General features: G+C 47.3%; 1 protein-coding gene across 2 annotated transcripts in view; it reads left to right on the top strand.

Moving 5' to 3' along the window:
• EHHADH (enoyl-CoA hydratase and 3-hydroxyacyl CoA dehydrogenase) overlaps positions 1 to 26,276 on the top strand; it is a 53,915-nt gene that overhangs the window by 2,283 nt on the left and 25,356 nt on the right. For both annotated transcript variants that reach the window (XM_039489689.1, XM_039489690.1), the window contains exons 2-5: positions 8,887 to 8,990; positions 11,291 to 11,466; positions 17,266 to 17,377; positions 18,294 to 18,398. In XM_039489689.1, coding sequence (XP_039345623.1) covers positions 8,887 to 8,990; positions 11,291 to 11,466; positions 17,266 to 17,377; positions 18,294 to 18,398 — 497 coding nt within the window. The remainder of the gene's footprint in view (positions 1 to 8,886; positions 8,991 to 11,290; positions 11,467 to 17,265; positions 17,378 to 18,293; positions 18,399 to 26,276) is intronic.

Genomic DNA, 26,276 nt, shown 5'->3' with positions numbered 1-26,276 from the left:
GTGGAGAAGAGCGGGCCGGGCAGGACTTTTAATGGCACGCTGCTGCCTGCCTGGGTTCGGCAGCGGTCTGAGTGGGGCTGGTGGCCGGGACCCTGGCAGGCAGGAGCGTGCCATTAAAAATCAGCTTGTGTGTCATCTTTGGCACACGTGCCATAGGTTGCCAACCCCTGGTCTAAACATAAACCTGCTTACTTTATAATGCAGTAAAAATCAATTGAATTACTTAAAAAAAAAAATTCCCTGTGTGGGTACTGTAGTAGGAAGAGAGCCTGAGACATAAGCCCTTGTATCAGAGGCCTGGTATGAGGCAAGACCTGCTCACAGAATCTGGCAAAACAGGGCTGATATTGCAGAAATACACATTCCTAAGAAATACTAGGCATAGCATACTCACGCAAACATATCCTGATATCAAGGATGGTACAAAAATGTTCCTCAAGGATAACAGGAACACACTGACCCCTTTTAAAAGATAAGGTCAGGAGAACAGTACTGTACGCAATAAAGATGTTTTAATCAAACCAACATGTACAAGATGGTGGGTGATAACCAGCCATGTCAGGGGCAGTAACTATGTCAGAGGCAGTACGTAACTTGTTTGTATCAGGGGTATAAAGATGTATCTCAGAGGGATTATCTTTGTCCAGCCGAGGGGGGAATGGAAAGTGTTGCCATTCACTGAGTTGCGTCCATTGTGATGGGCATATATGTCTTACATGGGCAGCGCGTGAACCGCTGGCTCAGGGAGGCTAGCTCGCATCCCACCCTGCTCCTTCTGCCCAAGACTCCGCCCCTTGTGTGTGCCCCGACAGAGCCCAGAGTCCCCCCACTGCAACCGCTGGCTGGCCCCCACCCCAGGCTAGCTCCCTCAGCCCTGCAGTGCTGGGAAGCTGGGCAGCATGGCCCCAGTGCTGGGAGGCCGGGCAGCATGGCCCCAGCCCCGGAGTGCCGGGTGACCGGGCAGCGCAGCCTCAGCCCCGGAGTGCCAGGAGGCCCGGCAACGTGGTCCAAGCCTCCCCAGTCCTGCAGCGCCAGGAGGGCGGGCAGCGCAGCGATGGCACACAGGAGTTGCTAGCAGAACGGGAAGCAGGAGGGGAACTCAGGGCGGAGCGTAGGCAAGGCCACATGTGGCTGTTTGGATAGGCTCAGCCTCCTCCAGCCTATGATACCCACCTCCCTTGATGTCTTAGTATCTTTGTAGAGTCTGCCAGGTGCTATTACCGTGCTTTGTTGACAATAAACCTGGCCTGGTGCCTTCGTACCTTAATGGATCTTGTGGTCATTGGGTGATTCCTTTGAGGTCTGTCTGCACAGAGCTGGGGCAGCACACAGGGAGATCTCACACCCCCCCCCCCCCCTAACCACAGGTACTATAATCGTCCATGAAATTAACTCAAATGTGTACAGTCCTTCACCATTTTGATACAAAGAAACAGGAGCACACATCGGGGTGCTGGAACAAATTTTTATAGTGAGGGCTCTGAGAGCCATTGAAACAAACTGTCAACCCTGTATATGATGGAAACCACTTCAAGTCATGAGGTGCTGCAGCACACACACACCCCGCAACCCTACTTCCAGCACCTATGGCACACATACGTTTTTGGAAGTCTGCGTAAAGCAGGAGGGAGCCCAGTCTGGCTTAAAGAAGCACAAGAACTTGAGTATCATCATCAACTAAATTTTTCTCTGAGATTTTCAAAGTGAAGTTTCAGTTTTCTTTGTTAGGGATGAAAATAAATGTGTTTCATATCCAAAATAATACTACCCACTTTTAGAATGCATAATATTCTGGAAATTAAATATGTTTAGGACTTTGAAGGAATTTAAAAAGGCCTACTTTTTGAGGTTCTAATTTTGATGTCTGTAGACATGTGTACTCACCCCTGCGGCGCCTCCTGCTGGTGACTTCTGGGAATTAGCTCAATTCCAGCTCTGGAGCACCCTCTGCAGGCCAATGATCCACCTGTCCTCTGGCCCCCGTGTCCCTCCTTGGACCCGGTGCCCTTTTACATGGGGTACTGCTCTCTAGCAGTAATCCCCTCAGTCTTAGGGTCTCCCCTCCCCAGGGAACCCCCACCCACTATCCCCACCTTGCCTCAGTACATGGCTACTGCCAGTCATCACCTAGCCGCCTGCGCCCTGGGGCAGACTACAGTATCAGCCTACTCATCACTGGCAAGGTTGGGTTTGCACCTGCTGCCTTGGCCTACCCCTGGGCTGCCCTCTGCAACCCCCAGTACCTTTTAGCCCAATATTAGGCCACAGCCTGGGGCTTTCCAGGCTGGAGCTCCCCGGCTCCTCAGCCTTTCCCCAGCCCTGCTCCACTCAGGTACCCTGTGTCTAGCTTCCTGCACCAGGCCCTTCTCCCTCTACATGCAGAGAGAGACTGTTTGGGCTTCTGGCTCACAGCCTTTTATAGGGGCCAGCTGGGCCTGATTGGGGCATGGCCACAGCTAAGCCTACCTTCCCTAATCAGCCCAGGCTTCTTGCCCCAGCCATAGCCCTCTCCTGGGCTATTTTAAGCCCTTCAGGGCAGGAGCAGACTCTTGTCAGTTTTACTTAATTGACAAGAGCCTTCCTACCTGGCTGCCTGAGAGCTGGCGTGCTCATCCTCTCGGCTTCCTTCCAACCCTGGAGCCACAGGAGCTGAGCACCCCAGCTCTGTTCCTGTCCAACTCTGTAGAGCTAGGCAGGGAGGCTGAGTGCCCTGGCTCTGTGCCTTTTTGGCCCCAGAGCCTTGGCAGCCATCTGTCAATTTCATTTTCTGCCTGCAGCAGGGTGCTGTCATTTTAATTGACCTCCATGGAAAAAAATTTCAGCAAAATGGAAAATATCCATTTTGCAAAAAGGGTATTTTTTTTGTCAGAAAATCATCCTGACAAAAATTGGAGCCAGCTCTTCTTGTCCACAAGAGAATAGCTCTCCAACTGATACTGGGATTCCATAGACAGTGTCCACATTTCAAAAGGGATGTTGATAAAATGGAGACACTGCAGAAAAGAGCTACAGAAATGATTTGAGCACTTGGAGAAAATGCCTTACAGTGAGACTGAAAGAGCTCAGTCTCTTTGGTTTATCAGAAAGAAGATTGAGCAGTGACTTGATAACAGTATATAGGTACTGTCAGGGTTCCCTCCCCACTCTGAACTTTGGGGTACAGATGTGGGGACCTGCATGAAAGACCCCCTAAACTTATATTCCACCAGCTTAGGTTAAAAACTTCACCAAGGCACAAATTCCTTTCCTTGTCCTTGGATGGTATTGCTGCCACCACCAAGTGATTTAAACAAACATTCAGGGAGGGGCCACTTGGAGCCCTATCCCCCTCAAAATATCCCCCCCCCAGCCTTTTCACCCCCTTTCCTTGGGAGGCTTGAGAATAATATACCAACCAAATAGGTTAACAAGATGAGCACAGACCAGACCCTTGAGTTTTTAGGACACTAAAAACCAATCAGGTTCTTAAAAGAAGAACTTTATTATAAAAAAAAAGTAAAAGAAGCACCTCTGTAAAATCAGGATGGACGGTAATTTTATAGGGTAATAAAAAGATTTAAAACACAGAGGATTCCCCTCTAGGCTTAACTTTAAAGTCACAAAACAGGTATAAACCTCCCTCTTAGCATAGGGAAAATTCACAAGCTAAAACAAAAGATAATCTAACTCATTTCCTTGCTATTACTTACAATTTCTGGAATTTTAGATGTATCATTTTAGTAGGAGCTGGATTACCTGCTTGATCTCTCTCTTTGTCTCAAGAAGGAACACATACACACAAAAGCACAAACAAAGCCTCCCCCCCGCCCCCCAAAATTTGAAAGTATCTTCTTTCCTTATTGGTCCTTTTGGTCATGTGCCAATCAGGTTATTTGAGCTTCTTAACCCCTTACAGGTAAAGGAGGGATTTTATGCTACCCTTTACTGTATGTTTATGACAGGTACTGTGACAGGTTCAGTTACAGAGACCCCCTTGGGACTGTCACCTGACGTGCTGGAATTACCTCTGAGCCCATTTTTCCTGCCAGCTCGGAATTCCAGAACCCTGCCTTGTTGAGCCAGACACGCTAGCCTGCTGCAGCACAGACCCAGGTCTGGTCCACACCCCCAAAGCTGCAGACTTTAACCAAAACCAGCTTAGCAGGTCACCTATCTCCGGCACCCGACACCAATTCCCAATGGGATCCAAACCCCAAATAAATCTGATTTACTCTGTATAAAGTTTATACAGGGTAAACTCATAAATTGTTCAACCCTCTATAACACTGATAGAGAGATATGCACAGCTGTTTGCTCCCCCAGGTATTAATCACTTACTCTGGGTTAATTAATAAACAAAAGTGATTTTATTAAGTATAAAAAGTAGGATTTAAGTGGTTTTAAGTAATAACAGAACGAAGTAAGTCACCAGGCAAAATAAAACAAAAACACAGAAGTCTAAGCCTAATACATTAAGAAACTGATTATAGATAATATCTCACCCCCAGAGACATTCCAATAAGCTTATTTCACAGATTAGACTTCTTCCTAGTCTGGGCCCAATCCTTTAACCTGGTACAGTTCTTGTTAGTTTTAGCAGACATCTTAGGTGGAAACTAGGGGTTTTCACTGTTATCAAGTCACTGGCAGCCCCCTCTGTCCTGCTTCACCCCTTTTTATAGCTTTGGCCCAAGGCGGGAATCTTTTGTCTCTCTGGGTCCCCACCCCTCCTTCTAAATGGAAAAGCACCAGGTTTAAGATGGATTCCAGTATCAATGTGGACAATGTGGACCCCCAGCCTCCGTTCTTCCAGGGCTGGCTTGCAGGAACCCAGGAAGGTTGCAGATAGATAAACCATCTACAATCAATTGTCCTAGTAAATGAAAGCCATCAAGATTCTAAACTACCATTAATGGACCACACTTTGCATAATTACAATAAGACCTCAGAGTTATACTTTACATTTCTAGCTTCAGATACAAGAATGTTACATGCATACAAATAGGAGGAATATATTCAGTAGGTTATAACCCTTGAAACGATACCTTACAAGAGACCTTTTGCATAAAGCATATTCCAGTTACATCATATTTACACTCATAAGCATATTTTCCTAAAACATATGGAGTGCAATGTCACAGGTACCTTCTCAGGGAGAAAATAACAGGTACTAAAGGGCTCTTTAATCTCGCAGAGAAAGGCAGAACAAGAACCAATGGCTGGAAGCTGAAGCCTGACAAATTCAAAGTGGAAATAAGGCACGCTTTTTTAATAGGATGATTAACCACTGGAACAAACTACCCCAGGAAGTGGGGGATTCTCCACCTTTTGATATCTTCAAATCAAGACTGGTTCTCTTTGGGGAAGATAAGCATTAGCAAAGCACAAGTCATTGGGCTTGGTTGGGTAACAGCATGAAATGTGATATACAAGAGCTAGGCTAGATTATTCTTATTTGTATTACCATAGTGCGTAGTAGTCCTTTGTGGTCTTAAATTATGCATCTGTGCATCCACCAGTGCACCTCCTTAGATACGCAGTCATGCAAGACATGCAGCAAAGTTGTTGCACATCTTAGTAGATTCACAGGAGGAGAGCTAAACTTTTGCACACCTTCCATTCTTCCCTTTCTGTGTATGTTAAGTAGTATTCTGCTGTGAACATCTGAGAAGAGGAGCGCCCATCTTGTGAATACTACATGTTTGACAGAGAAAAATTTTGTTCTTGGCACTTTTTTTTGTTTTTTTTAAGAGGCAGCCTAGTTAACCTTCAGGGCTTCTTATCTTTTTAAAAAATTGAATGAAGTTCACACTCAAAAAGCTTAACTAACTTAGTTGAAATTGCTACTAGAAATAATATAAAAGCTGTTTATAAAATACGGGACAAGATCATTACAATTAAGAAAACCCTGTGCATAAAAGAAATAGGAATAGCATGTTAAGGTCATCTTCATAAGTATTCTCTTACCTTGCAGGGCATACATTTAGTTAACAGTAGTGAAGTGAAAATTCACCATATACATTCCAATATATCTACAGTCAGTCAACCACATGCACCCTTATGAACTCTCTGAACGTATTTCTCATTATATAAGCTTTGCCCAAATACATACATATATTAGATAGGCATATGTTGAAAGGGTTACAGTTGTAGGAATGTGTACAGTGAATTTTCACACCATTGTTAACTGAATGGATATGCTGTCATGGGAATGAAATACATGTGTAAATATAACTGGCCACTTCTGTTCCTTTTATGCTCATTTTTCAACTCTGATGTTCTTGTGTATTATTATAATTACTTATTTTAGGAACCTTCATTGTAAGTAATGTATTTTTGGAAACACATTTTAATAAGGGATGCATGTGGCTAACTTTGTGTACATTGGGCCTGTCGCATCTGTCATGGGAGCAAGTGTGTTGTCTGGACCTGACAAGAGTGAGAGGCTATTGGAGAATTAGGTGTTGCTCCTGGCCTTTGTCCTGCTTTCAATAAACGTTGTTTTTCTTGCTAAAATTCTTTAAAAAAAAAAAAAAGCATGATCCCATTTATGAAAGCTACACGCTGTGTGAGGGGAAAGGAAATACTATGTACTAGCAGAGTGTCAGTTATTCCCTGGGAAAATCAGTTCTGTTTTGGGCTATGATAGGAAAGACAGGGAATGGAGGGTAGAATTGCCCCTTGGTATCAGCCTTAAGTGACTGTTTTCCCTAGGCTTGGCAGAAGGAGTAACCTGTGACAAACACTTTTTTGCATAAAACCCCCCAAATTAACTCCTTGTTTACCACACTTCTGAGCACACTCAGTATGTTATAACTGCTGATCATATGCATACCACAGGCACAGAAATGCTTAGAGCAGATTCAATGCCTCTTCCTCAGAGGCACTTTCTGTTTCTGTGCATTTATTCTACACAGTATGTTCAGAAGAATAACTGAATGGGTGTAAAATATCACACTTTGTACTATATGTGTGGGTTTTTGTGCCCCCTTCCCCTGCTTACAAATTATGGTAATGTTTCATTATGTTCTTCTATTTAATCTGTCCAGCAGTGGCTGAATTTGGTGCTCCTGTGTCCTGAGCTCTGCTGGTAGAGGAGATAAATGGTACATAGTTGATATCATGGGAGTAGGGATGCAACACAGGACACAGCCTGAGGTCTTGTTTTTCACCACAGCACCTGATATGACAAAGGGGCTAATACAAAAACTTGTTAATGTGCATTCATCCCGTAGAAGATGAAATGGCTGAATTAGAAAGGTTTGATATCCAGCTACGTATAATTATATTCTTTGAAAAGAACCTTTAGTGAGTCATCTAGTCTGTTTCCCTGCATCATGGCAAAATTGGTTTTATTATCTGATTTCAGCTTTCAGAGCCATTAGCAATGTAGCCCTTTGTTAATTGCTGATTGATTGTCATACATATAGTACCGTAGATGATGTGCTGGGTGCTTGGAGGGCCAGGTGGTAGAGCAGTTAGCACACCTGACTTCCAGACCCTTGCTCTCTGTTAGGGTAGTAGAGGTGACTCTAAGCCAGGAATCTTCAGCTCTCCACCTGATCCTGGGCCTTGTTACTTAAGGGGGTTTGGTAGGAAGACCCAGGCCCTCCCACTCCACGTCCCTGTGGGAAGCAACACCTATATCAGTTATTGGGAGTGGACCACGTCCACCCTGACTGAATTGGCCTTGTCAACACTGGTTCTCCCTTCTCTTCATTCTCCAGTATATTTATGCCTGTATCTGTAATTTTCATGCCATGCATCTGAAGAAGTGGGTTTTTTTACCCACAAATGCTTATGCCCAAATAAATCTGTTAGTCTTTAAGGCGCCACCAGACTCCTTGTTGTTTTTGTGGATACAGACTAACACGGCTACCCCACCGATACTTAACACCAGCAGGGTCCTCCCAGCAGCCAGTATAAGTCCGCTGCCCTGGGCTACTTCCCATTTATATGTCACTTCAGTTTGGAGCCTGGCTACATGGGTGAGAGACAGGTTGGAGTTGAGATTATTATTAATTTTGTTTATCACAGTAGTGCATAGGGACACACTGAGAACAGGGCCCACTTGTGCTAGGTACTGTACAAATAGTAGCAGACACTTCCTGCCCCAGATCTCTTACACCCCAAAGAGACACTCCAGGCAGAATGTGCAATGTGATAGCTGCAGATGTCATGAGAATTACACAATTTTTTTTATTTTTTGCGGGTGGGGTTTTTGATGGGAAAAGATTGTCTAAATGGAAAGACCAAGGAAGGGGAGGAGACATTGAAGGTCAGGGGGCATGTGTGCAGTGGGGCTGAGATGAGGAGACTGTAAAGGAGGGCTTGCAGCAAACAGCCAAACAGGACAGGGGAGAGAGAGCCCCATCAAAACTGTCCAAAATATTGATGTCATTACCAGCATCCATAGGTCCCTGCTTAAGCTGGTCTTGCTGGCTTCAGTCTCTGGCGGTCTTCTCCCCTCGGTTTCTTTACCCAAGCCCATGTGGTTGCGGGGAGAGATAGCACATATGCTTCCAGAGGGCCCCCAGGTTGCAGTCCTGATTGACAGGATCAATGGTAGCATTGTCAATGGTACAGACTGAGCAGAGGGAGTGAGGAGGACTTGGGAGGAAAGATCAGGAGTTCCATCTTGGTTTAAGTTGATGAAGAGACCAGAGGGGGAAGCTGAGGTGTGGAACTGGATGGAGGGAGGCTGCTCAAGAGTGGAGAGGTAGATCTGTGAGTCATCAGCGTACAGGTGGTAAGCATGAGTCAATGAGATCACCTGGAAAGAGGGGAGGAGAAAAGGGGCCCTGTGGGACTTCACAGAGAAGGGGAAAGGAGGAAGAGGCTAGATGTGAATGCCTCAGATTTTTGGTGTGGGTAAGTATCAGTTGATGGTTCTCTGATTTATTTTAGCTCTGCAGTTGTTCGGGCTTTAGAGCAAGGAGTGAAGAAAGCAGATGTAGATCCTGCTGTGAAAGCTGTTGTGATTTGTGGGACAAATGAGACGTTCAGTGCAGGTAAGATTCTCTCTTTATTTAGTATACACACACATGTTGAGTCAATAATTATTCCAGCCTCCCATGGGAATTTTCTCACAGTAATTAAAAGTATCATGGTGAACAATTCTGTGATCCTTCAGAGTAGAAGCATGATCTGTAGTCTCACTATGCTTACGTTATTCTAGCAGTAACAGTCAACAATGATCAGATGTGTCTTTAATGTCGTGTTTTTAATAGATAGACCAAATTAGGCTACAGAGGATTCTTTTTACATCTTCACGTGTAGTCAGCCCTCCCACTGTGTAACATTAAATATAGGATTTGTTTACATTAGTGTTTACAAACATGGGCAAGGAATAGAGGCTATATATAAACCAGAAACATTGACTCCAACGTCTGAAAAATACACAACATTTCAATACAAAGAAAAAAAATTCTCTTTAGTTCTTCAGCACTTATAGATAAGTGTCTCCAGGAACCAGGACCTTGCAACAGTTACGTAGTCTTCAGATCTTCTCCAAAGTCTTTTCATCCCACTGGGGCTCTACAGACATTAGGTGGTACTCAGATCTTTACATGTACTTTCTACCCGCTTAGATCAGCCTCCAACTAAACTAAGAGTTCATTCTCCTCATTTGGTGCTTCCCCAATCTAGAAGCCCAGCACCCAAAATTCCCAGCATGGTGTTTCCTGTTTTATATTCAATTTCCATGTGCGTTGGGAAGTTTCCTCCTGAAGCTTCGGCCCAGCCTTGATTTTCTGTCCTGTGGAGTGGGACTGGATGGCAGGGGAATTGGGAAGGGCAGGTGGGATCCCTCACTCTTTGCCTGGAGCAGCGATACTCAGACTGAGGCTCGAGAGCCGCAAGTGTCTCTTTAATGTGTCTTCTGCAGCTCTTTGCAGCACATAGTATTAAAACATGGTGTGATTTAATTATTAACCAATCTAAGTGATTAACCAATCAGGATGCTTTTAGTATGTTATTAACCAATTGCAGTTGATAAAATAATAATACTTGGTCAGTAGTTTTGCTGTGAGAAATATATAAATATATAAACATTTCCCCATCATACTGTTTGAATGTGAATACACAGTACTATAGTAAATGAAACCATGAACTCATATTACTGTGGCTCTTTTGGGTAATGTTGATCACTAATTTGGCTTCTGAACCACTGAGGCCTGAGTATAACTAGCCTAGAGAGTCTCTTGCTGCCCCCTAGAGAGCATCGCACACACTGCCCATAGGCGGAGGCTCTGCTGAGGCAGACAGTGGCCTGTGATTGCGGGTGTAACTCTCATCATGATTTGAGATCAACTCAGGGAGGCACTCCCTGCAGGGAGCTAATTAGGTGTAGCCCCATCAAGATAATCTGCAAAGAGAAACTATCGACTCATCATATCGTAGTGTTGCCTCTTGCCCTGAAATGGAAAGGGCTGTTTTACAGAGCTGCAAATCGAGACTGTTTAAGTTGTGACTTTCACTGGCATTGAGAGCCCCTGGTGGTCCCAGGAGTTGGGCTGAGGACGGATCCAGGGCCAGAACTGAGAGCTGCTGTATGCCGAAGGTGGGGTGTGGCAGGACAGCCTCACCTTCTCCCTGATGCACGGCTGCCATGTTATTTTATGCCACGTGGCTTTATGTCTGCGTACAGACCTGTCGCTACCCCTGAAACTCTCAGGCTGTGGTAGAGGTGTCTTGTGATGGCAGCTGCTGCAGTAGGGGTCTCTCCTCAGCTGAGCCACCACTGAGTTTCCCCAACAGATGGGGAAGGAGCAGACCCCACATGCCGGGAGCCTGTGGGGAGTGAGAATCCAGTGGGGAACTAAGTGGCTGGTTCCCTTACATGTTCGCTTCCAGAGTGTGTAACCTGTGGGATGTTCATGGAGAGGGTAATATTGCTCTTCAGCTGTGAGCTGGACTGCATACTGTCAGCCTGACCTCTTCTTTAACCAAACATTTTTGGGAATTTCAGTGCTAACTCCACATTGATGGTGATTATTACACCAGCCTTGGAGTTAGTTGTAGCTTATCTATCCCTAAGGTTTTATGACTAGGCCCAGAGAGAAGGTTGAGATCAGGGTTCTCCCCAAGGGGTCCTCTGTGCTCATGAGTGGGTTTGATTATCTTTACTGCTTTCTTCACCACATCCAACCTACTCCACACATCTGTTCATTGTGGCTGCTGTCCTTCAAGTTCAGGATTGAATAGGAGCCCATAGTCTGTCAGTATTAATGCTTAATTGTCTGGAAGGAAGGGTGTGCTAAGCAATGACAAGTGTTTCATGGTCTTGTTAAGCTCCTCTGTGTTTCCTCAGGTGCTGACATTCGAGGGTTTTCCTCTATTCAGGCAGGAGACAGGCCCAGTCTGACATCAGTAGTTGATCTAATAGAGAGAAGTGAAAAGCCGGTGGTGGCTGCCATTGAAGGCATGGCATTGGGAGGAGCACTGGAGGTGGCATTGGGCTGTCACTACAGGATTGCACATGCGCAGGTAACATGCTGTTAACCATCGACAGTCCAACAAAGGGCAACAAATGTATTAGAAAGGTATGTCCTCCTACGCAAGGTCCTACACAGCGTAAAGTGCTTAGAGGTGCTCTAAATGCAAGGGGAAATGGGAGGATCTGGACAGGGAGCCCAGGGGAACCTGACGCTGAATTAATAAGAGTGCTGCTGCATGACCTTCCTGGGAGCAGAAGAAAGGCTAGAGGGAAGAGCTCATAACTAAATGCCTCATTTGCCTGCTGAGGATCCCACTTCACAGCTTCACCCCCACCTCCTCCCATTCTCTACACTGCCCTTGGGAGTAAGGAAGCAGGTGCATAGGAAGAGTGAGACTTAGGCCTGCTCTGCGCTACAAAGTTAAGTCAACTTAAGTCACCTTGTGTCAACCAATTTGTGCATCTGTCTACACTCAAATTTGTCTCCAGCCAACATAAGCATCCCATTGCGATGACACAGTAAAACCACCTCCCTGACTGGCATAGAGCCACAGTCAACCTACTGAGGTGGATGCAGTGCGAGTGTAGACACTGCATGACATGGGTCCATCCTAACAATCCTCCAGCAGCTGTCCCATTATGCCCCATTCCTTGCAACAGTGTCTGCCCTGGTCACAATTGCAAACTCCACTGCCCAGGTGTCACAAAGACCAGAAGCCATCCCAGCCCTTATAAAGCTACCCACATATATCTGAAATGCCTTTTCCTGATTGCCCACCTCATGAGCACTCCTAATAGCTCTTTCTTGTTGTGTGCAACTGCCCAACCAACCATGCTGGCTGCACACGCTAGACCTGCTCCTGCCTGGAGCAGACAGGAGATATTGGATCTCCTGGGACTATGGGGAGAAAAACTGTGCAAGCACAGCTATGGAGCAGCTGTAGAACCGTGGACATCTGCAAAAATATTTGCACTGGGGATGCAGGGAAAGGGGTACAACAGGGATCAGCAGCAGTGTCAAAGTGAAGGAATTGCACCAGACATACCACAGAGACAAGGAGACCAACTATCAATCTCATGCTGTGCTGCAAACCTGCCACTCTTACAACTGGCTGCATGCCATACTTGTTAGAGATCCCCTCAGCACCCCACAGACCACCATGGACAGGGGCGGCTCTAGACACCAGCGCGCCAAGCAGGCGCTTGGGGCGGCCGTTTCCCGGGGGGGCGGCATTTGGCTCCGGTGGAGCTCCCGCCGGCATGCCTGCGGCAGGTCCACCGGAGCCCAGGACGAGCGGACCTGCCGCAGGCATGACTGCGGCGGGTCCCGTCTTCCCGCGCTCGGTTGAGCTCCGCAGGCGCGGCTGCGGCAGGTCCGCTCGTCCGGGCTCCGGTGGAGCTCCCGCAGGCATGCCGGCAGGAGCTCAACCGGAGCCGCGGGAAGAGGGGACCCGCCGCGGGACCGGGGAAGGGCGGCGCAGCGCTCCGCGCTGCTTGGGGCAGCCCGATTTCTAGAGCCGCCCCTGACCATGGATACCTTGGAGGAGCCCGAACAATGAGGAGCTGGTGGAGGAAGAGGAGTTGCGGGGAAGGGGGGAGATGCAGTGGAAGGATCCAGCCATGCCATGAGCCAGGACCTGTTCAGGACTTCACCGCAGTCTAGCCAGTCCCAGCAGCTGAGCCTGGACAAGCCCAATGAAGGGGAAGGAACCTCTGGTAAGTGTGTGCATGCATTATTTTCTTACTGTGTTTAAATCTAAAGACGGCACCAGCCCATACCCAAGTTCACAAGACACGAATATCAACTTTTCAATTTTACATGTACAAGAAGAGGTAGAGGTACAACAAACAGAGGTTGAGTTGGTATTTGCTTTCATTCCCCTGTTGGGTTAGGCGGGAGGCATCATGCGGAGCAGTTTGTTTATGTACGCTGCATCCTCCTGGAAAATCTTGATAAAACTTTCATAGAGATACTCTTTGATCCTCTGCCGAGGGTTTATAGGGATGGCTGCCCTATTTCTTCCTCAGTGGTGGGACACTCTCCCATGCCACTCTGTGATGAGTTTGGCTGGCACCACTGCAGTAAACAGGCTAGTGGCATCCAGATCCGGGCAGCTTTGAGACACAAGTAGCAGCTGTGCTCACTGTACCTTTGTGACCCTTAGGAGAGAGATATCAGCTAAAACCACCACTACCGGTGAAAAATACTCCTAATACTCAGTATCACTGCCCTTTGCTTGTACCCATTGAAATAGGCACCGACATTTTATTGTTTCATGAAACCAAAATTCCTTCAGTCCCTCTCCCCTCTCCACTGGTGGGCATACCCACTATGGCTGGGGCTGGAGAGCGGTGCTGTGCACATGTGCTCCAAAGCTGACATGTCAATAAGTATGTCTTTTTAAAAGTTTTTATGGGAATTAGTTTCAACCCCCCTGTCTTTATCTTCCCCTTTCTCTTGTGACTGTAATTCCAATGACACATATGTCTGTGTTTATCAGCAGCTGCTGCCATTGCAACCTTTGCCCCCTCCACACCATGAGAATGCCTGACCTTGATGAGGAGGAGAAGGAAGAGGACTACGCAAGACATGTTGCACGTCCCAAATGCTGCAGACCCTAGTTGACCTACAGGTCCAAAAGTCCCAGACTTCCCACCCTTTGCAGTCCTTAGAGAACTCGATGCTAGCAGCTCCCTACACCCCCCAACATACCATGTGGCATCACAGCCTGCATCCCTGCCCCTACCACTTCTCATCTAGGGACAGCCAGGAAAACCACAGCTTCACAGCCATTGGCCTGTGAGAACCACAGTTGGTATATGTGTAGCCACAAGGGACTACATTTGTGCACTGGAATGGACAGATATGTTTGCTGCTTTTCCAATTTTAAAGTTCCATGCTGTTAGTCTGTGTTAAAAGTTTGTATTGCATTGCCTGTTGTGTTTTGCTCATTGTCTTTCTGCATTGTTTTTGCCACTCAATAAATTTCTATATATTTTTAAGCAAAACTATCTTTATCTGTTCACAACACATATTGGAGAATGTGAAATGGTACTCAAAGCATACAGTACTTGTAAATGTACAGCACCACAGAACTCCTGATTTCACTAAAACACATAGTAATAGTTATAAATGCACAGCAAGCACTAGACATTTCTTAGTAGCATCCAGAGCTCCAGGCCCAGAGATCGCGCAAGCACAGAACACTTCTGTGAGTGACCGTTAAAGTGCTCTTTCAAAGCCTCCCTCAACCGTATAGCTCCACATTGAGCTCTTGTAATGGCCCTTGTGTCTGACTGTTCAAAGTCTGCTTACAGCTACTCCACCTCCACCCTGGAAGCAGCTTTTCCCCTTTTGGCTCACAGATATTATGCAGGACATCAGAGGCCGCTATGTGAGTAAACACTGTCAGCATCCCTTCAGTCTACCAAAGCACATGCAACCATTGTTCTGCACCTGCTGAGCTGGTAGTTGAATCTTTCCTTGGTGCTGTCGAGGTAGCAGGTATCTGGCTTCAAGAGCTAGAGAAGCAAGAAGTAGGCTGGGTCTCCCAGAATCACTATTGGTATTTCAACATCACCAATGGTAATTCGCTGGTCAGGAAAGAATGTTCCTGCTTGCAGTTTTCAGAACCATCCTGTGTGCTTAACGATGCGAGTATCATGCATCTTCTCTGACCAGCCCACACAGATATCAGTGAAGCATCCCCAGTGATCCACCAATGCTACATAACCATAGAAAAGTAGCCCTTTCTGTTGATATATTCTGTATTAAGGTGGGCTGGTGCCAAAATAGTGATGTGCGTTCCATCTATCATACCACCACAGTTCAGGAACCCCAAACTGTAAATCCATCCACGATGTCCTGCGACCGTTGCCCAGAGTCACAGTTCTGCATAGCAGGAGATGGTTAATGGCCCTACACACTTGCATGACAATGGCCCCTGCTGTAGATTTTCCAATTCCAAAATGATTTCCCACTGACCAGTAGCAATCCAGCATTGTAAGCTTCCATAGTGTGATTGCCACTCGTTTCTCAACTGTCAGTGCAGCTCTCATTCTGGTGTCCATGCACTGGAGGGCTGCGGCGAGCTCAGCACACAAATCCAGAAATTTGGCCTTTCACAATCGAAAGTTCTGCAGCCACTGCTCATCATCCCAAACCTGCATTATGATGCAATCTCACCAGCCAGTGCTTGTTTCTCAGGCTGAGAAGCAGCACTCCACCATCTGCAACTGCTCCATGAATGCCACCAAAAGCCTTGAATTATTTCACTGTGTCCCTCAGCAAACTGTCCTCCAAGAAATCGTCATGTCCCCCATTGTTGCAGTACTTTCTGTGGCAGGGCCAGCTCCAGACCCCAGCGTGCCAAGCACGCGCTTGGGGCAGCATTTTGCCGGCAGGGCGGCAGCCGGCTCCGGCGGACCTTCCGCAGTCATGCCGCGGCTTCGGGGGACCTCCCGCAGGCGTGACTGTGGAGGGTTCGCTGGTCCCACGGCTCGGGTGGACCTCCCGCAGACGTGCCTGCGGAAGCTCCACCGGAGCTGCGGGACCAGCGGAACCTCCGCAGGCACGTCTGCCAGAGGTCCCCTGGAGCCGCGGGACCGGCACCGCCAGAGCACGCCCCGCGGCGCGCCGCCCTGCTTGGGGCGGCGGGATTCTTAGAGCCGCCCCTGTCCTGTGGATTTGCAAATACATGAGAATTGTGTGTCCTGTATTTGCAGTGCTCATGAGAATAGCACAGAGGTCTGCAGGCTCCAGGTTTCTGTCAGAGATGGCAGACAGCGAAAAGGGCCACTCAGGTTTATGGAAATAAAAAAAGCACAATCATTTTAGGATATGGATGGCATTATGGGATGGAGAAAGGTGCATGCTGGGAACTTGACTCCTAGTTCCTAGAGATCCCTAGGTGAGTCATTTCTATCCCACAACACATTGCAAGAAGTTCCCAAAAGGCACAGCACTGGAGGATGGCATGTGGCACACTGGGATACCTACCCATGATGGAGTCATGCCTCATCCCATACACAATCTCACAGATCATATTCTACATGTACCTATGCATTAAAAACAAAAGGCCATTCAAATTTTTCATGCACGCATGTAGAAAACCAATGGAATATTGAAAGCCTGAATTTCCATTCAGCTGATGAATGTATGAGTGCCAATAGTGCCCAGCGAAAAAACAGCACCTTTAAACCGGCATAATTCATCAAATCATCACAGGTGTTCACCAAACTACTGAAGGCAGATCTGTGACCTAAGTTTATATCCCTACCAAACTTCAAGTTTCTACCACTTTGTTGTGGCATTACAGTTCTTTTGAAAGTTTACAAATAGAGGCAGAGTAGGTGGCCACACCCCTAGTTAATATTACCAAATACTTCCATTATAATCACCTAATTTCAGTTGCTTATAATTTGCTAAACTTTAATCATGTGAATGGTGGGGTTGTTTTTTTTTAAGTTTCAACAAAAATAATCCAGCTGTTCTCAAGAATTAGGTTAGGGGGAAATAGGCAATTTTGCCAATGTTGAACTTTATTTTAACAATTTCTTTGAAAGAGCTCTAACATGTCCCTACTTTTGAAGCCGGAACCTGAAACTTAGCAGGTGATGTTTGTGGAGTCAGGGGGGTATCTTTTACTTTTCCCATTAAACTGTATCCAGATTTAGCAGAGTTATAAACTGCTGAAAAACACAATTTGCACCTTTCTGGGGCTCCGCAGAGCAGTTTGCTAGAAGGAATGGAGTGTGACTGTGGTTCTGCTGTGCTTGCATCTTTTGTATATAGTATATAATTATTGTTTTCTTTAATTAGACCCTCTGTTTACCTTCACTGGCTCTAGGCCTGGGTAGGTCTTCCAGAGGTCACCCTTGGGCTACTTCCAGGTGCTGGAGGAACCCAGAGACTCCCCAGACTGATTGGGGTCCGAGCCGCACTTGACCTAATCACCACAGGTAAATTTCTTTGGCTTTGTTTAGAATAGGATGGAAAGATGTGACACGGGATCATTTTAGCTAGCTCAATCTACTGAACATCTTCAAAAACTCTAGTCAGACAATGCAAATTGTATTTTAACACATGCTAATCTGGTTGAGTCAAAACAACTTGCCTTGTCTTAACTTGAGTTTCTGAAGATGTTAGCCTGAGCTAGCTAACACAATCTAACCTTTAAATCCTGGTTTAGACAAAGCCAGAATGTTAGAATAGACTGTATATATGTGTGAATGCACAGACACGATGTCTGCAGACACTCACAAGGCATACTTATGTGTGACACTATATGGTACATTCGTGTGTACATGCGTTCATACCTATGCATCTCTTGCAGAATGGAATTAGCTGTGGTCTAACTGGGGGACAAAAGGAATGGCTTTGTAACATCTATCTAGATATTTTATTACCATTTTCTTTCTTGTAAGAGGGAGTTGCCATTTTGTCTGTACACAATAGAGTACTGAAATCTTTAGGTAATAAAACAGTGGGACGTTTTAAATGAAAAGCGGTTTTGCTCCTCAGTACCCTGCTGTGCTGAGAGAGCACAACTGGGGAAATATAAGGTGTATAATCAGCTTCAAAGTTAATTAGAACAGGAGAAAACTGACAGAACAGGATGTACCCAGCCTTCAGTTTTTACTGCTAGCTCCCCTTTGTTTTTTCCCAGTCTGTCTTATCTCAGCACACCTGCTTTTGCCATTCCAGAGCAAAGCCAGTTAATGATTTAGTTAGCAGGGCATGTTCCTGTCTGGTGTGACTAATGCATCCCAACTGGGAACATATCTCAGGCCAGCCAAATACAGAAGTTTTATCAAATGGAATGAAATGAAATCTCTGACAGCAGGAAGCTGAAGCCACCTTATTTCTTCATTACAGGGAAACGTGTGCTGGCTGCTGAAGCGCTGAAGCTGGGCATCATTGACGAAATTGTGGAAGAAAACACAATTGATGCAGCAATCCACTTGGCAAACAAAGTGTCAGGTAAGGGAAGAAGTGTAATAATGACAAGGAGCCCATTGGTGAGGAGCAGCTCAGCCTAGTCAGGTTAGCGGGCCAGAAGGAGAACAGCTGGTGCTAACTGGAAGAAGGCCTGCTGTGAAAAGAGCACCCTTGCTATTTTCCAAACACCGTTTCGATCTCCTGCCTCTTTGCTGGGTTTTGAATTCCACAGAAAACAAGCTTTAAATAGAAAGCAATTCTTTTCCTGAAGTATGTCTGAAAAACTAAAAAATACTGGTGAGCATCAAAGCGCTCAACAAATTCAGATGAGGCAGAGGGATGGGGCCAAATACAGTTAAAGCAACAAAGATTCCCTATGGCTCATGCATACTAAACATACACCCTTCCATACCCCTGAGGAACAGCACTGCTTCCTCCCCAGGTGGTTTTCTGGGTTGATAAGAGGACTAAGCACACTTTCCATATAAAATACATTCTTGGACAGCCAGGCTTGTTGGTGCTGTGCACAGCTCCACTGCACAATCAATACTGGCTGCACTAAAAGAATTCTTGATAATGGCAAATCCCCAGCCAGGCATAATGACCCAATAAATCTGTCTCTAAATGCCAATTTCTTCATTTTTTTTAGCCATAAGCTGTTGTTACTTTGCCATTGTCTGAGAAGAGGCTGAGCTGTGGAGAAGGGAAATACATCAGAAATGGCAATCCTATGAAGAGGTCATTTAGAACCTAAAGGTCACTAGGCCAAATTCATTGAAGCAGGAAATGTTTTCACCACTGTTCTGCTTTGGTGCCTCTTCTGGGGAGAGCATCCATGTGAAAATGAGATAGGATCAGAAGAGGCTAAAATGGGGAAAGAACAAGTTAAAAAATTACCTAGACAAATTAGATGTCTTCACTCACCAGGGCCTGATGAAATGCACCCAAGGAGCTGACTGAAGAGATATCTGAGCCATTAGCGATTATCTTTGAAAAGTCATGGAAGATGGGAGAGATTCCAGAAGACTGGAAAAGGGCAAATATAGTGCCAAACTATAAAAATGGAAATAAGGACAACCAGGGAATTACAGACCAGTCAGCTTAATTTATGTACTCAGAAAGATAATGGAGCAAATAATTAAGCATTCACTTTGCAAACATCTAGAAGATAATAAGGTGATAAGTAACAGTCAGCATGGATTTGTCAAGAACAAATCGTGTCAAACCAATCTGACAGCTTTCTTTGACAGGGTAACAAGTCTTGTGGATAGGGAGGAAACGATAGACGTAGTATATCTTGACTTTAGTAAAGCTTTTGATACTGTCTCGCATGACCTTCTCATAAACAAACTAGAGAAACGCAACCTAGATGGAGCTACTATAAGGTGGGTGCAAAACTGGTTGGAAAAACATTCCCAAAGAGTAGTTATCAGTGGTTCACAGTCATGCTGGAAGGACATAACAAATGGGGTCCTGCAGGGATCAGTTCTGGGTCCGGTTCTGTTCAATATCTTCATCAATGATTTAGATAATGGCATGGAGAGTACACTTATAAAGTTTGTGGATGATACCAAGCTGGGAGGGGTTGCAAGTGCTTTGGAGGATAGGATTAAAATTCAAAATGATCTGGACAAACTGGAGAAATAGTCTGAACTAAATAGGATGAAATTCAATAAGGACAAGTGCAAATTACTCCATTTATGAAGGAACAATCAGTTGCACACATACAAAATGGGAAATGACTCCTTACGAAGGAGTACTGCAGAAAGGGATCTGGGGGTCATAGTGGATCACAAGCTAAATATGAGTCAACGGTGTAACACCGTTGCAAACAAATCAAACATCATTCTGGGATGTATTAGCAGGAGTATTGTAAGCAAGACATGAGAAGTAATTCTTCTACTCTACTCCACGCTGATTAGGCCTCAACTGGAGTATTGTCAGTTCTGGGCACCACATTTCAGGAAGGATGTGGACAAATTGGAGAAAGTCCAGAGAAGAGCAACAAAAATGATTAAAGGTCTAGAAAACATGACCTATGAGGGAAGATTGAAAAAATTGGGTTTGTTTAGTCTGGAAAAGTTAAGACTGAGAGGGGATATGATAACAGTTTTCAAGTATGTAAAAGGTTGTTACAAGGAGGAGGGAGAATATTGTTTTTCTTAACCTCTGAGGATAGGACAAGAAGCAATGGGCTTAAATTGTAGCAAGGGAGGTTTAGGTTGGACATTAGGAAAAAGTTCCTAACTGTCAGGGTTGTTAAGCACTGGAATAAATTGCCTAGGGAGGTTGTGACATCTCCATCATTGGAGATTTTTAAGAGCAAGTTAGACAAACACCCATCAGGAATGGTTTTAGATAAGACTTAGTCCTGCCATGAGTGCAGGGGACTGGACTAGATGACCTCTCATGGTCCCTTCCAGTCCTATGATTCTATGAACTCCGCCGGAGCTTTGCACATGAGAGACAAGCCAGGAATCACTGAGTCAGCACGCTCCTTGGCTGTCCTGGCCACATACCTTTTTCTGTCAACACCCCACCTTCTTCTGGAATGGTGTTCGTCCACTTCCACCTCTTCCCAGTGCAAAGAAGGTTGCAGACACTTTGCCCTGCTGCAGCCTCTTTCCTAGTGGACCTTCGGGCCTTGTGGCAAGAGCTATGCCAACAAAAGCTAGCTTAGTCCAAAGGGTGAATCTAGAATTCTAGATGACTGTATGCAGGGCCAGTGCTACCATTAAGGCGAACTAGGTAGTTGCCCCCAATTTTTTTTTACAGCGTTCCTCCCCGAGCGCATGGTTGCTGCTCCACTTCTCCCGCCTCCCAGGCTTGCAGCGCCAATCAGCTGTTTGGTGCCATAAGCCTGGGAGGAGAATTAGAGCTGGGGTGGCAAGCTCAGGAAGGATGTGGAGCAGAGGTGAGCTGAGGTGGGGAGGTACCGCATGGCTCCTGGGGTGGGGGGCGCCCCAGGGCTGGGGGGGGCGGGCAGGTGGAAGTTTCGCCTAGGGCGCGAAACTTCCTTGCACTGGCCCTGACTGTATGCACCATTTTTAACACTATTTAATTTATGGGTTCTTGCTCAAGATCAATGTTTTGTAACATTCTCACCTACATTTTGTCCAAGAGCTCTCTAGCAGAAGTGGTCTCCTGCAATAGATACTTTCCCCTCTCACTGAGTTCAGGTTATTTTTAAGTTTTTCAATTTTTATCTTTAGTAACAATCAATCATTTCCATAAGCAGTCCTTCTTTCTCTCGCTTTTTTTGTTCAGACGACCAAGTTCTATGGAAATATAAAACTCTTAGGGTATGTCTACACTACAAGAGTAGTTCGATTCAACTTAATTCGAATTTGTGGAATCGACCTTACGAAGTCGAATTTGTGTATCCACACTAAGGACACTAATTCGACTTTGTGATTCCACACTAACGGGGCCAGCGTTGACTTTGGAAGCGGTGCACTGTGGGAAGCTATCCCACAGTTCCCGCACTCCCCGCTGCCCATTGGAATTCTGGGATTTCCCCCAATGCATGCTGGGGGGAAAACTGTGTCGAGGGTGGTCTTGGGTAACTGTCAGCATTCAACCGTCACTCCCGCCGGCGGGAAATCAGTTCGCGCACTTTTCCTGTTAGTGACAGCGCGGACACCACAGCACTCCACTGCGATCATGGAGCCCGCTGCGATCATCGCTGCACTTATGGCCGTTGTCAACTCCTCGCACCTTATCGTCCACCTCTTCAACAGTCAGATGCTGAGAAATCGGGCGAGGAGGCTCCGGCAGCGCGGTGAGGACATGAAGTCTCAGAGTGGCACAGATCTCTCAGAAAGCACGGTACGCCGCGCCATGAAGATCATGGTGGCAATGGGTCATGTTCATGCTATGGGACAGCGATTCTGGGCCCGGGAAACAAGCACGGACTGGTGGGACCACATAGTGCTGCAGGTCTGGGATGAATCACAGTGGCTGCGAAACTTCAGGATGCGTAAGGGCACTTTCCTTGAACTGTGTGACTTGCTGTCCCCTGCCCTGAAGCGCAAGGACACCCGGATGCGAGCAGCCCGGACTGTGCAGAAGCGAGTGGCCATAGCCCTCTGGAAACTTGCCACGCCAGACAGCTACCGGTCAGTAGCGAACCACTTTGGCGTGGGCAAATCTACCGTGGGGGTTGCTGTGATGCAAGTAGCCAACGCAATCGTTGAGCTACTGCTCTCAAAGGTAGTGACCCTGGGAAACGTCCAGGTCATCATAGATGGCTTAGCTGCGATGGGATTCCCAAACTGCGGTGGGGCTATAGATGGGACTCACATCCCTATCCTGGGACCGGCCCACCAGGCCAGCCAGTATATTAACCGAAAGGGCTACTTTTCAATGGTGCTGCAAGCAGTGGTGGACCATACGGGATGTTTTACTAACATCAACGTCGGGTGGCCGGGCAAGGTTCATGAAGCGCGTGTTTTCAGGAACTCTGGTCTCTTTAGACACCTGCAGGAAGGTAGTTTCTTCCCGGACCACAAAATAAGTGTTGGGGATGTGGAGATGCCTATAGTGATCCTCGGGGACCCAGCCTACCCGCTAATGCCCTGGCTCATGAAGCCCTATACAGGCGCCTTGGACAGTGACAAGGAGCTCTTCAACTACCGGCTGAGCAAGTGCAGAATGGTGGTGGAGTGTGCTTTCGGACATCTCAAGGGGAGATGGCGAAGCTTACTGACTCGCTCGGATCTCAGCGAAAGCAATATCCCCATTGTTATTGCTGCTTGCTGTGTGCTCCACAATCTCTGTGAGAGCAAGGGGGAGACCTTTATGGCGGGATGGGAGGTTGAGGCAAATCGCCTGGCTGCTGATTACGCTCAGCCAGACACCCGTGCAATTAGAAGAGCCCAGCGGGAAGCGCTGTGCATCCGGGAGGCTTTGAAAGCTAGGTTCCTCAGGGAGCGGGGTAACCTGTGACTGTTCAGTTTCTTTACAGAGAAGCTGAACCTGCCCCTGCTTCAGTTACTGTTGACTTTCTTCTGCGGTGACATACCCCGTTCACCACGTTTCCCCCCTTCCAACACACGTTTAAAAATAAAGTTAATGGAATATTTTTAATTAGCAACGTTTTCTTTACTAATGAATTCGCGTTAAAGGGTTGAAACAGGGACGCAGACTGTGGTGGGTAGGGTGTGCAGTGATGTACAGACCGCTTCTACACTCGAGGAATGACAGGCTCCTGCCCCTAGAGCGGTCTGCACTGCCGGACTGGTTGTTCCAACAGAGACTGCCATCCCTCCTTTTCGGGACTCTGTGTGCGGGGGCTATGTGGCCTTGTGGCGGGGGAGGACTGGGGGCAGGACGTTTACAGGTGGGTGTGAAGGAAGGGGTGAGGGGTGCAGGGGCGTAGGAAGGGGTGACGTGTGTGTGGGAAGGGGGAGGAGGTGTAGGGGGATGAGGGCTCTGGCTGGGGCTGAGGGTTTGGGGCATTGGAGAGGCTCAGGGCTATGGTGGAAGGGCAGGGTAAGGGCAGCCTGCCTTGCCATTTTTGTATGGCAGGCGCTAGGACCCTGGGGCACCAGACAGCATTTCTGCGGGGAGCTGTTCTACTGTCAGGCAGGTACGGAGCGCGGCGGGGCGGAGGGGAGACCCGTGGGGGCCAGGGCCCGATCCAGGCAGGAGCGGGGGAGAGACCCAGCTCCAAATATAGCTGGAGCAGGGCACCTTCTGCCTATGCACATAACATGAAAAACACCTCCCAGACTGACCAGGGTGCCTAGTGACTGCACTATGTGCGTGTGACCTGCTGTAGATCCTGCCCCCGTGTATGTATCCAGGTAATGGTGACCATCCTATGCAATTACCAAACCCCTCCCCCCCTTCACACAAAGTCTTCTGTAAAGAAACATGACGTAAACAGTAATGAACAGCAAACTATTTTTAATAATCAACTACACAGTGAGGGAATGAAACTGGGATTTGGGCTTGGGTGATCCAGGAAGGGAAGGACTTCTCAAAATTTAGCGAATGAGAGCTTTTTGGTACTTGAGCACTCTGCTGGGGTGGAGTGACAGTTTTCACGGCCCCTGGCACACCTCCTTCTTGTTATTTTGGGTGAGGGGGGTATGGGACTTTGTGGTGGGGGAGGGCGGTTGCAGATACACTGCAGGGGGGCTCTGTCCTCCTGCCTGCGGTCCTGCAGAACATCCACAAGGTGCCTGAGCGTGTCCGTTTGTTCCCTCATTAGTCCAAGCAGCGTTTGAGTCGCCTGCTGGTCCTCCAGACGCCATCTGTCCTCCTGTTCGCTGTGTGAGCGCTGCTGCTGGGAGAGGTTCTCCCTCCACTGGCTCTGCTGGGCCGCCTCGGCTCGGGAGCAGCCCATAAGTTCTGCGAACATCTCGTCCCGTGTCTTTTTCTTGCGCCACCTAATCTGCGCCAGCCTCTCTGAGGGGCATGCTGGAGCAGGTCGGGATACAGGTGCAGCTGTGTGATGGGAAAAAGGGATTGACTTCCTTATAAAGATACATTTCCGCAAAGAGGAAACATAGTCTAGTCAGTCTCTGTGAACTAGACCATGCACAGCACTCACTCAGGGAAAGTTCGAATTTTCGGAATTCGCTTTCATTGCCTGGGGGATTGCACTGCAGATCAGACAAGCGGGGCAGGACAGCAGAATCCGTGGAGCAGCCAGGCATGGTAAGCCAAAAACTTTTGGCTGCTTAAAAGTCAATATATACCACTGTCCTCTTGCTGCAGGCAATCCTGAAAGCATAAACTCTGCCCCTGTTGCACCCCCTCGCGTCTGTTCACTGTGAAAGATCCCTGTATAATGCCACTCTGCAGCCTCCACCACGTGGCTGTAAAGTGACGCTCATTGTTATGCAAAGGAACAGTGAAGCACTCCCAATACTAATAGTACACAAATTACTGTAATTAAATGCAGGAGTCTCCGAGCAAGATCACCCAGAGGAGGGTCACTGAGGCAGATAGAGAGCGCATCCTGCGTGAAAGCCAGCACAAACAAGGGGCCTATGCGGCCATGCTCGTGGAGGCAATGCTCCCGGAGTACCTGATGATAGCCTGGTGCGGAAAAGTGTGCTACCACGGAGCACCCAATAAGGCAGCTCTCCCCAGGAACCTCATGCGGAGGCTTTTCGATTACCTGCAGGAGAGCTTCTCGGAAATCTCCCAAGAGGATTTCTGTTCCATCCCCATATATATTGACCTTCTTTTCGCATAGTTAATATTCCTGTTCTGTTAGAAAAAATGTTTGCATGTTTAAAGCACTTACCGACTGATCCTTCCCCTGATTCAGGGTCCGGGGTAATGGCTGGGGAGGGTTGGTAGGCGATCTCAGTGAGGGTGATGAAGAGATCCTGGCTGTCGGGGAAATCAGTGTTGTAAGCGCTGTCGACTGCCTCGTCCTCCTCATCTTCCCCGTCCGCGAACATCTCCGAGGAACAGTCCGTCGACAGTATCCCATCCTCAGAGTCTACGCACACTGGTGGGGCAGTGGTGGCAGACCCACCGAGAATGGCATGCAGTGCCTCGTAGAACCGGCATGTCTGGGGCTGGGCTCCGGAGCGTCCATTTGCCGCTCTGATTTTTTGGTAGCCTTGTCTCAGCTCCTTGACTTTCACGCGGCACTGCATTGTATCCCGGCTGTATCCTCTGAGTGCCATGGCTTTGGAGACCTTCTCGTAGGTCTTTGCATTCCGTTTGTTGGAGCGCAGCTCCGAAAGCACAGACTCATCGCCCCACACAGCAATGAGATCCAAGACTTCCTGGTCAGTCCATGCTGGGGCCCTCTTTCTAGTCTGAGATTGCATGGACACCTCTGCTGGAGAGCTCTGCATCGCTGCCAGTGCTGCTGAGCTCGCCACGACGTCCACACAGGAAATGAGATTCAAACTGGCGAGACAGGAAAAGGAATTCAAATTTCCACGGGGC

Source organism: Mauremys reevesii, linkage group 9 (assembly GCF_016161935.1).
Source record: "Mauremys reevesii isolate NIE-2019 linkage group 9, ASM1616193v1, whole genome shotgun sequence".
NCBI classification, from domain to species: Eukaryota; Metazoa; Chordata; order Testudines; family Geoemydidae; genus Mauremys; species Mauremys reevesii.
Note: the sequence above shows the minus strand (reverse complement) of the source record. Positions and strands in the feature narration are given on the sequence as shown.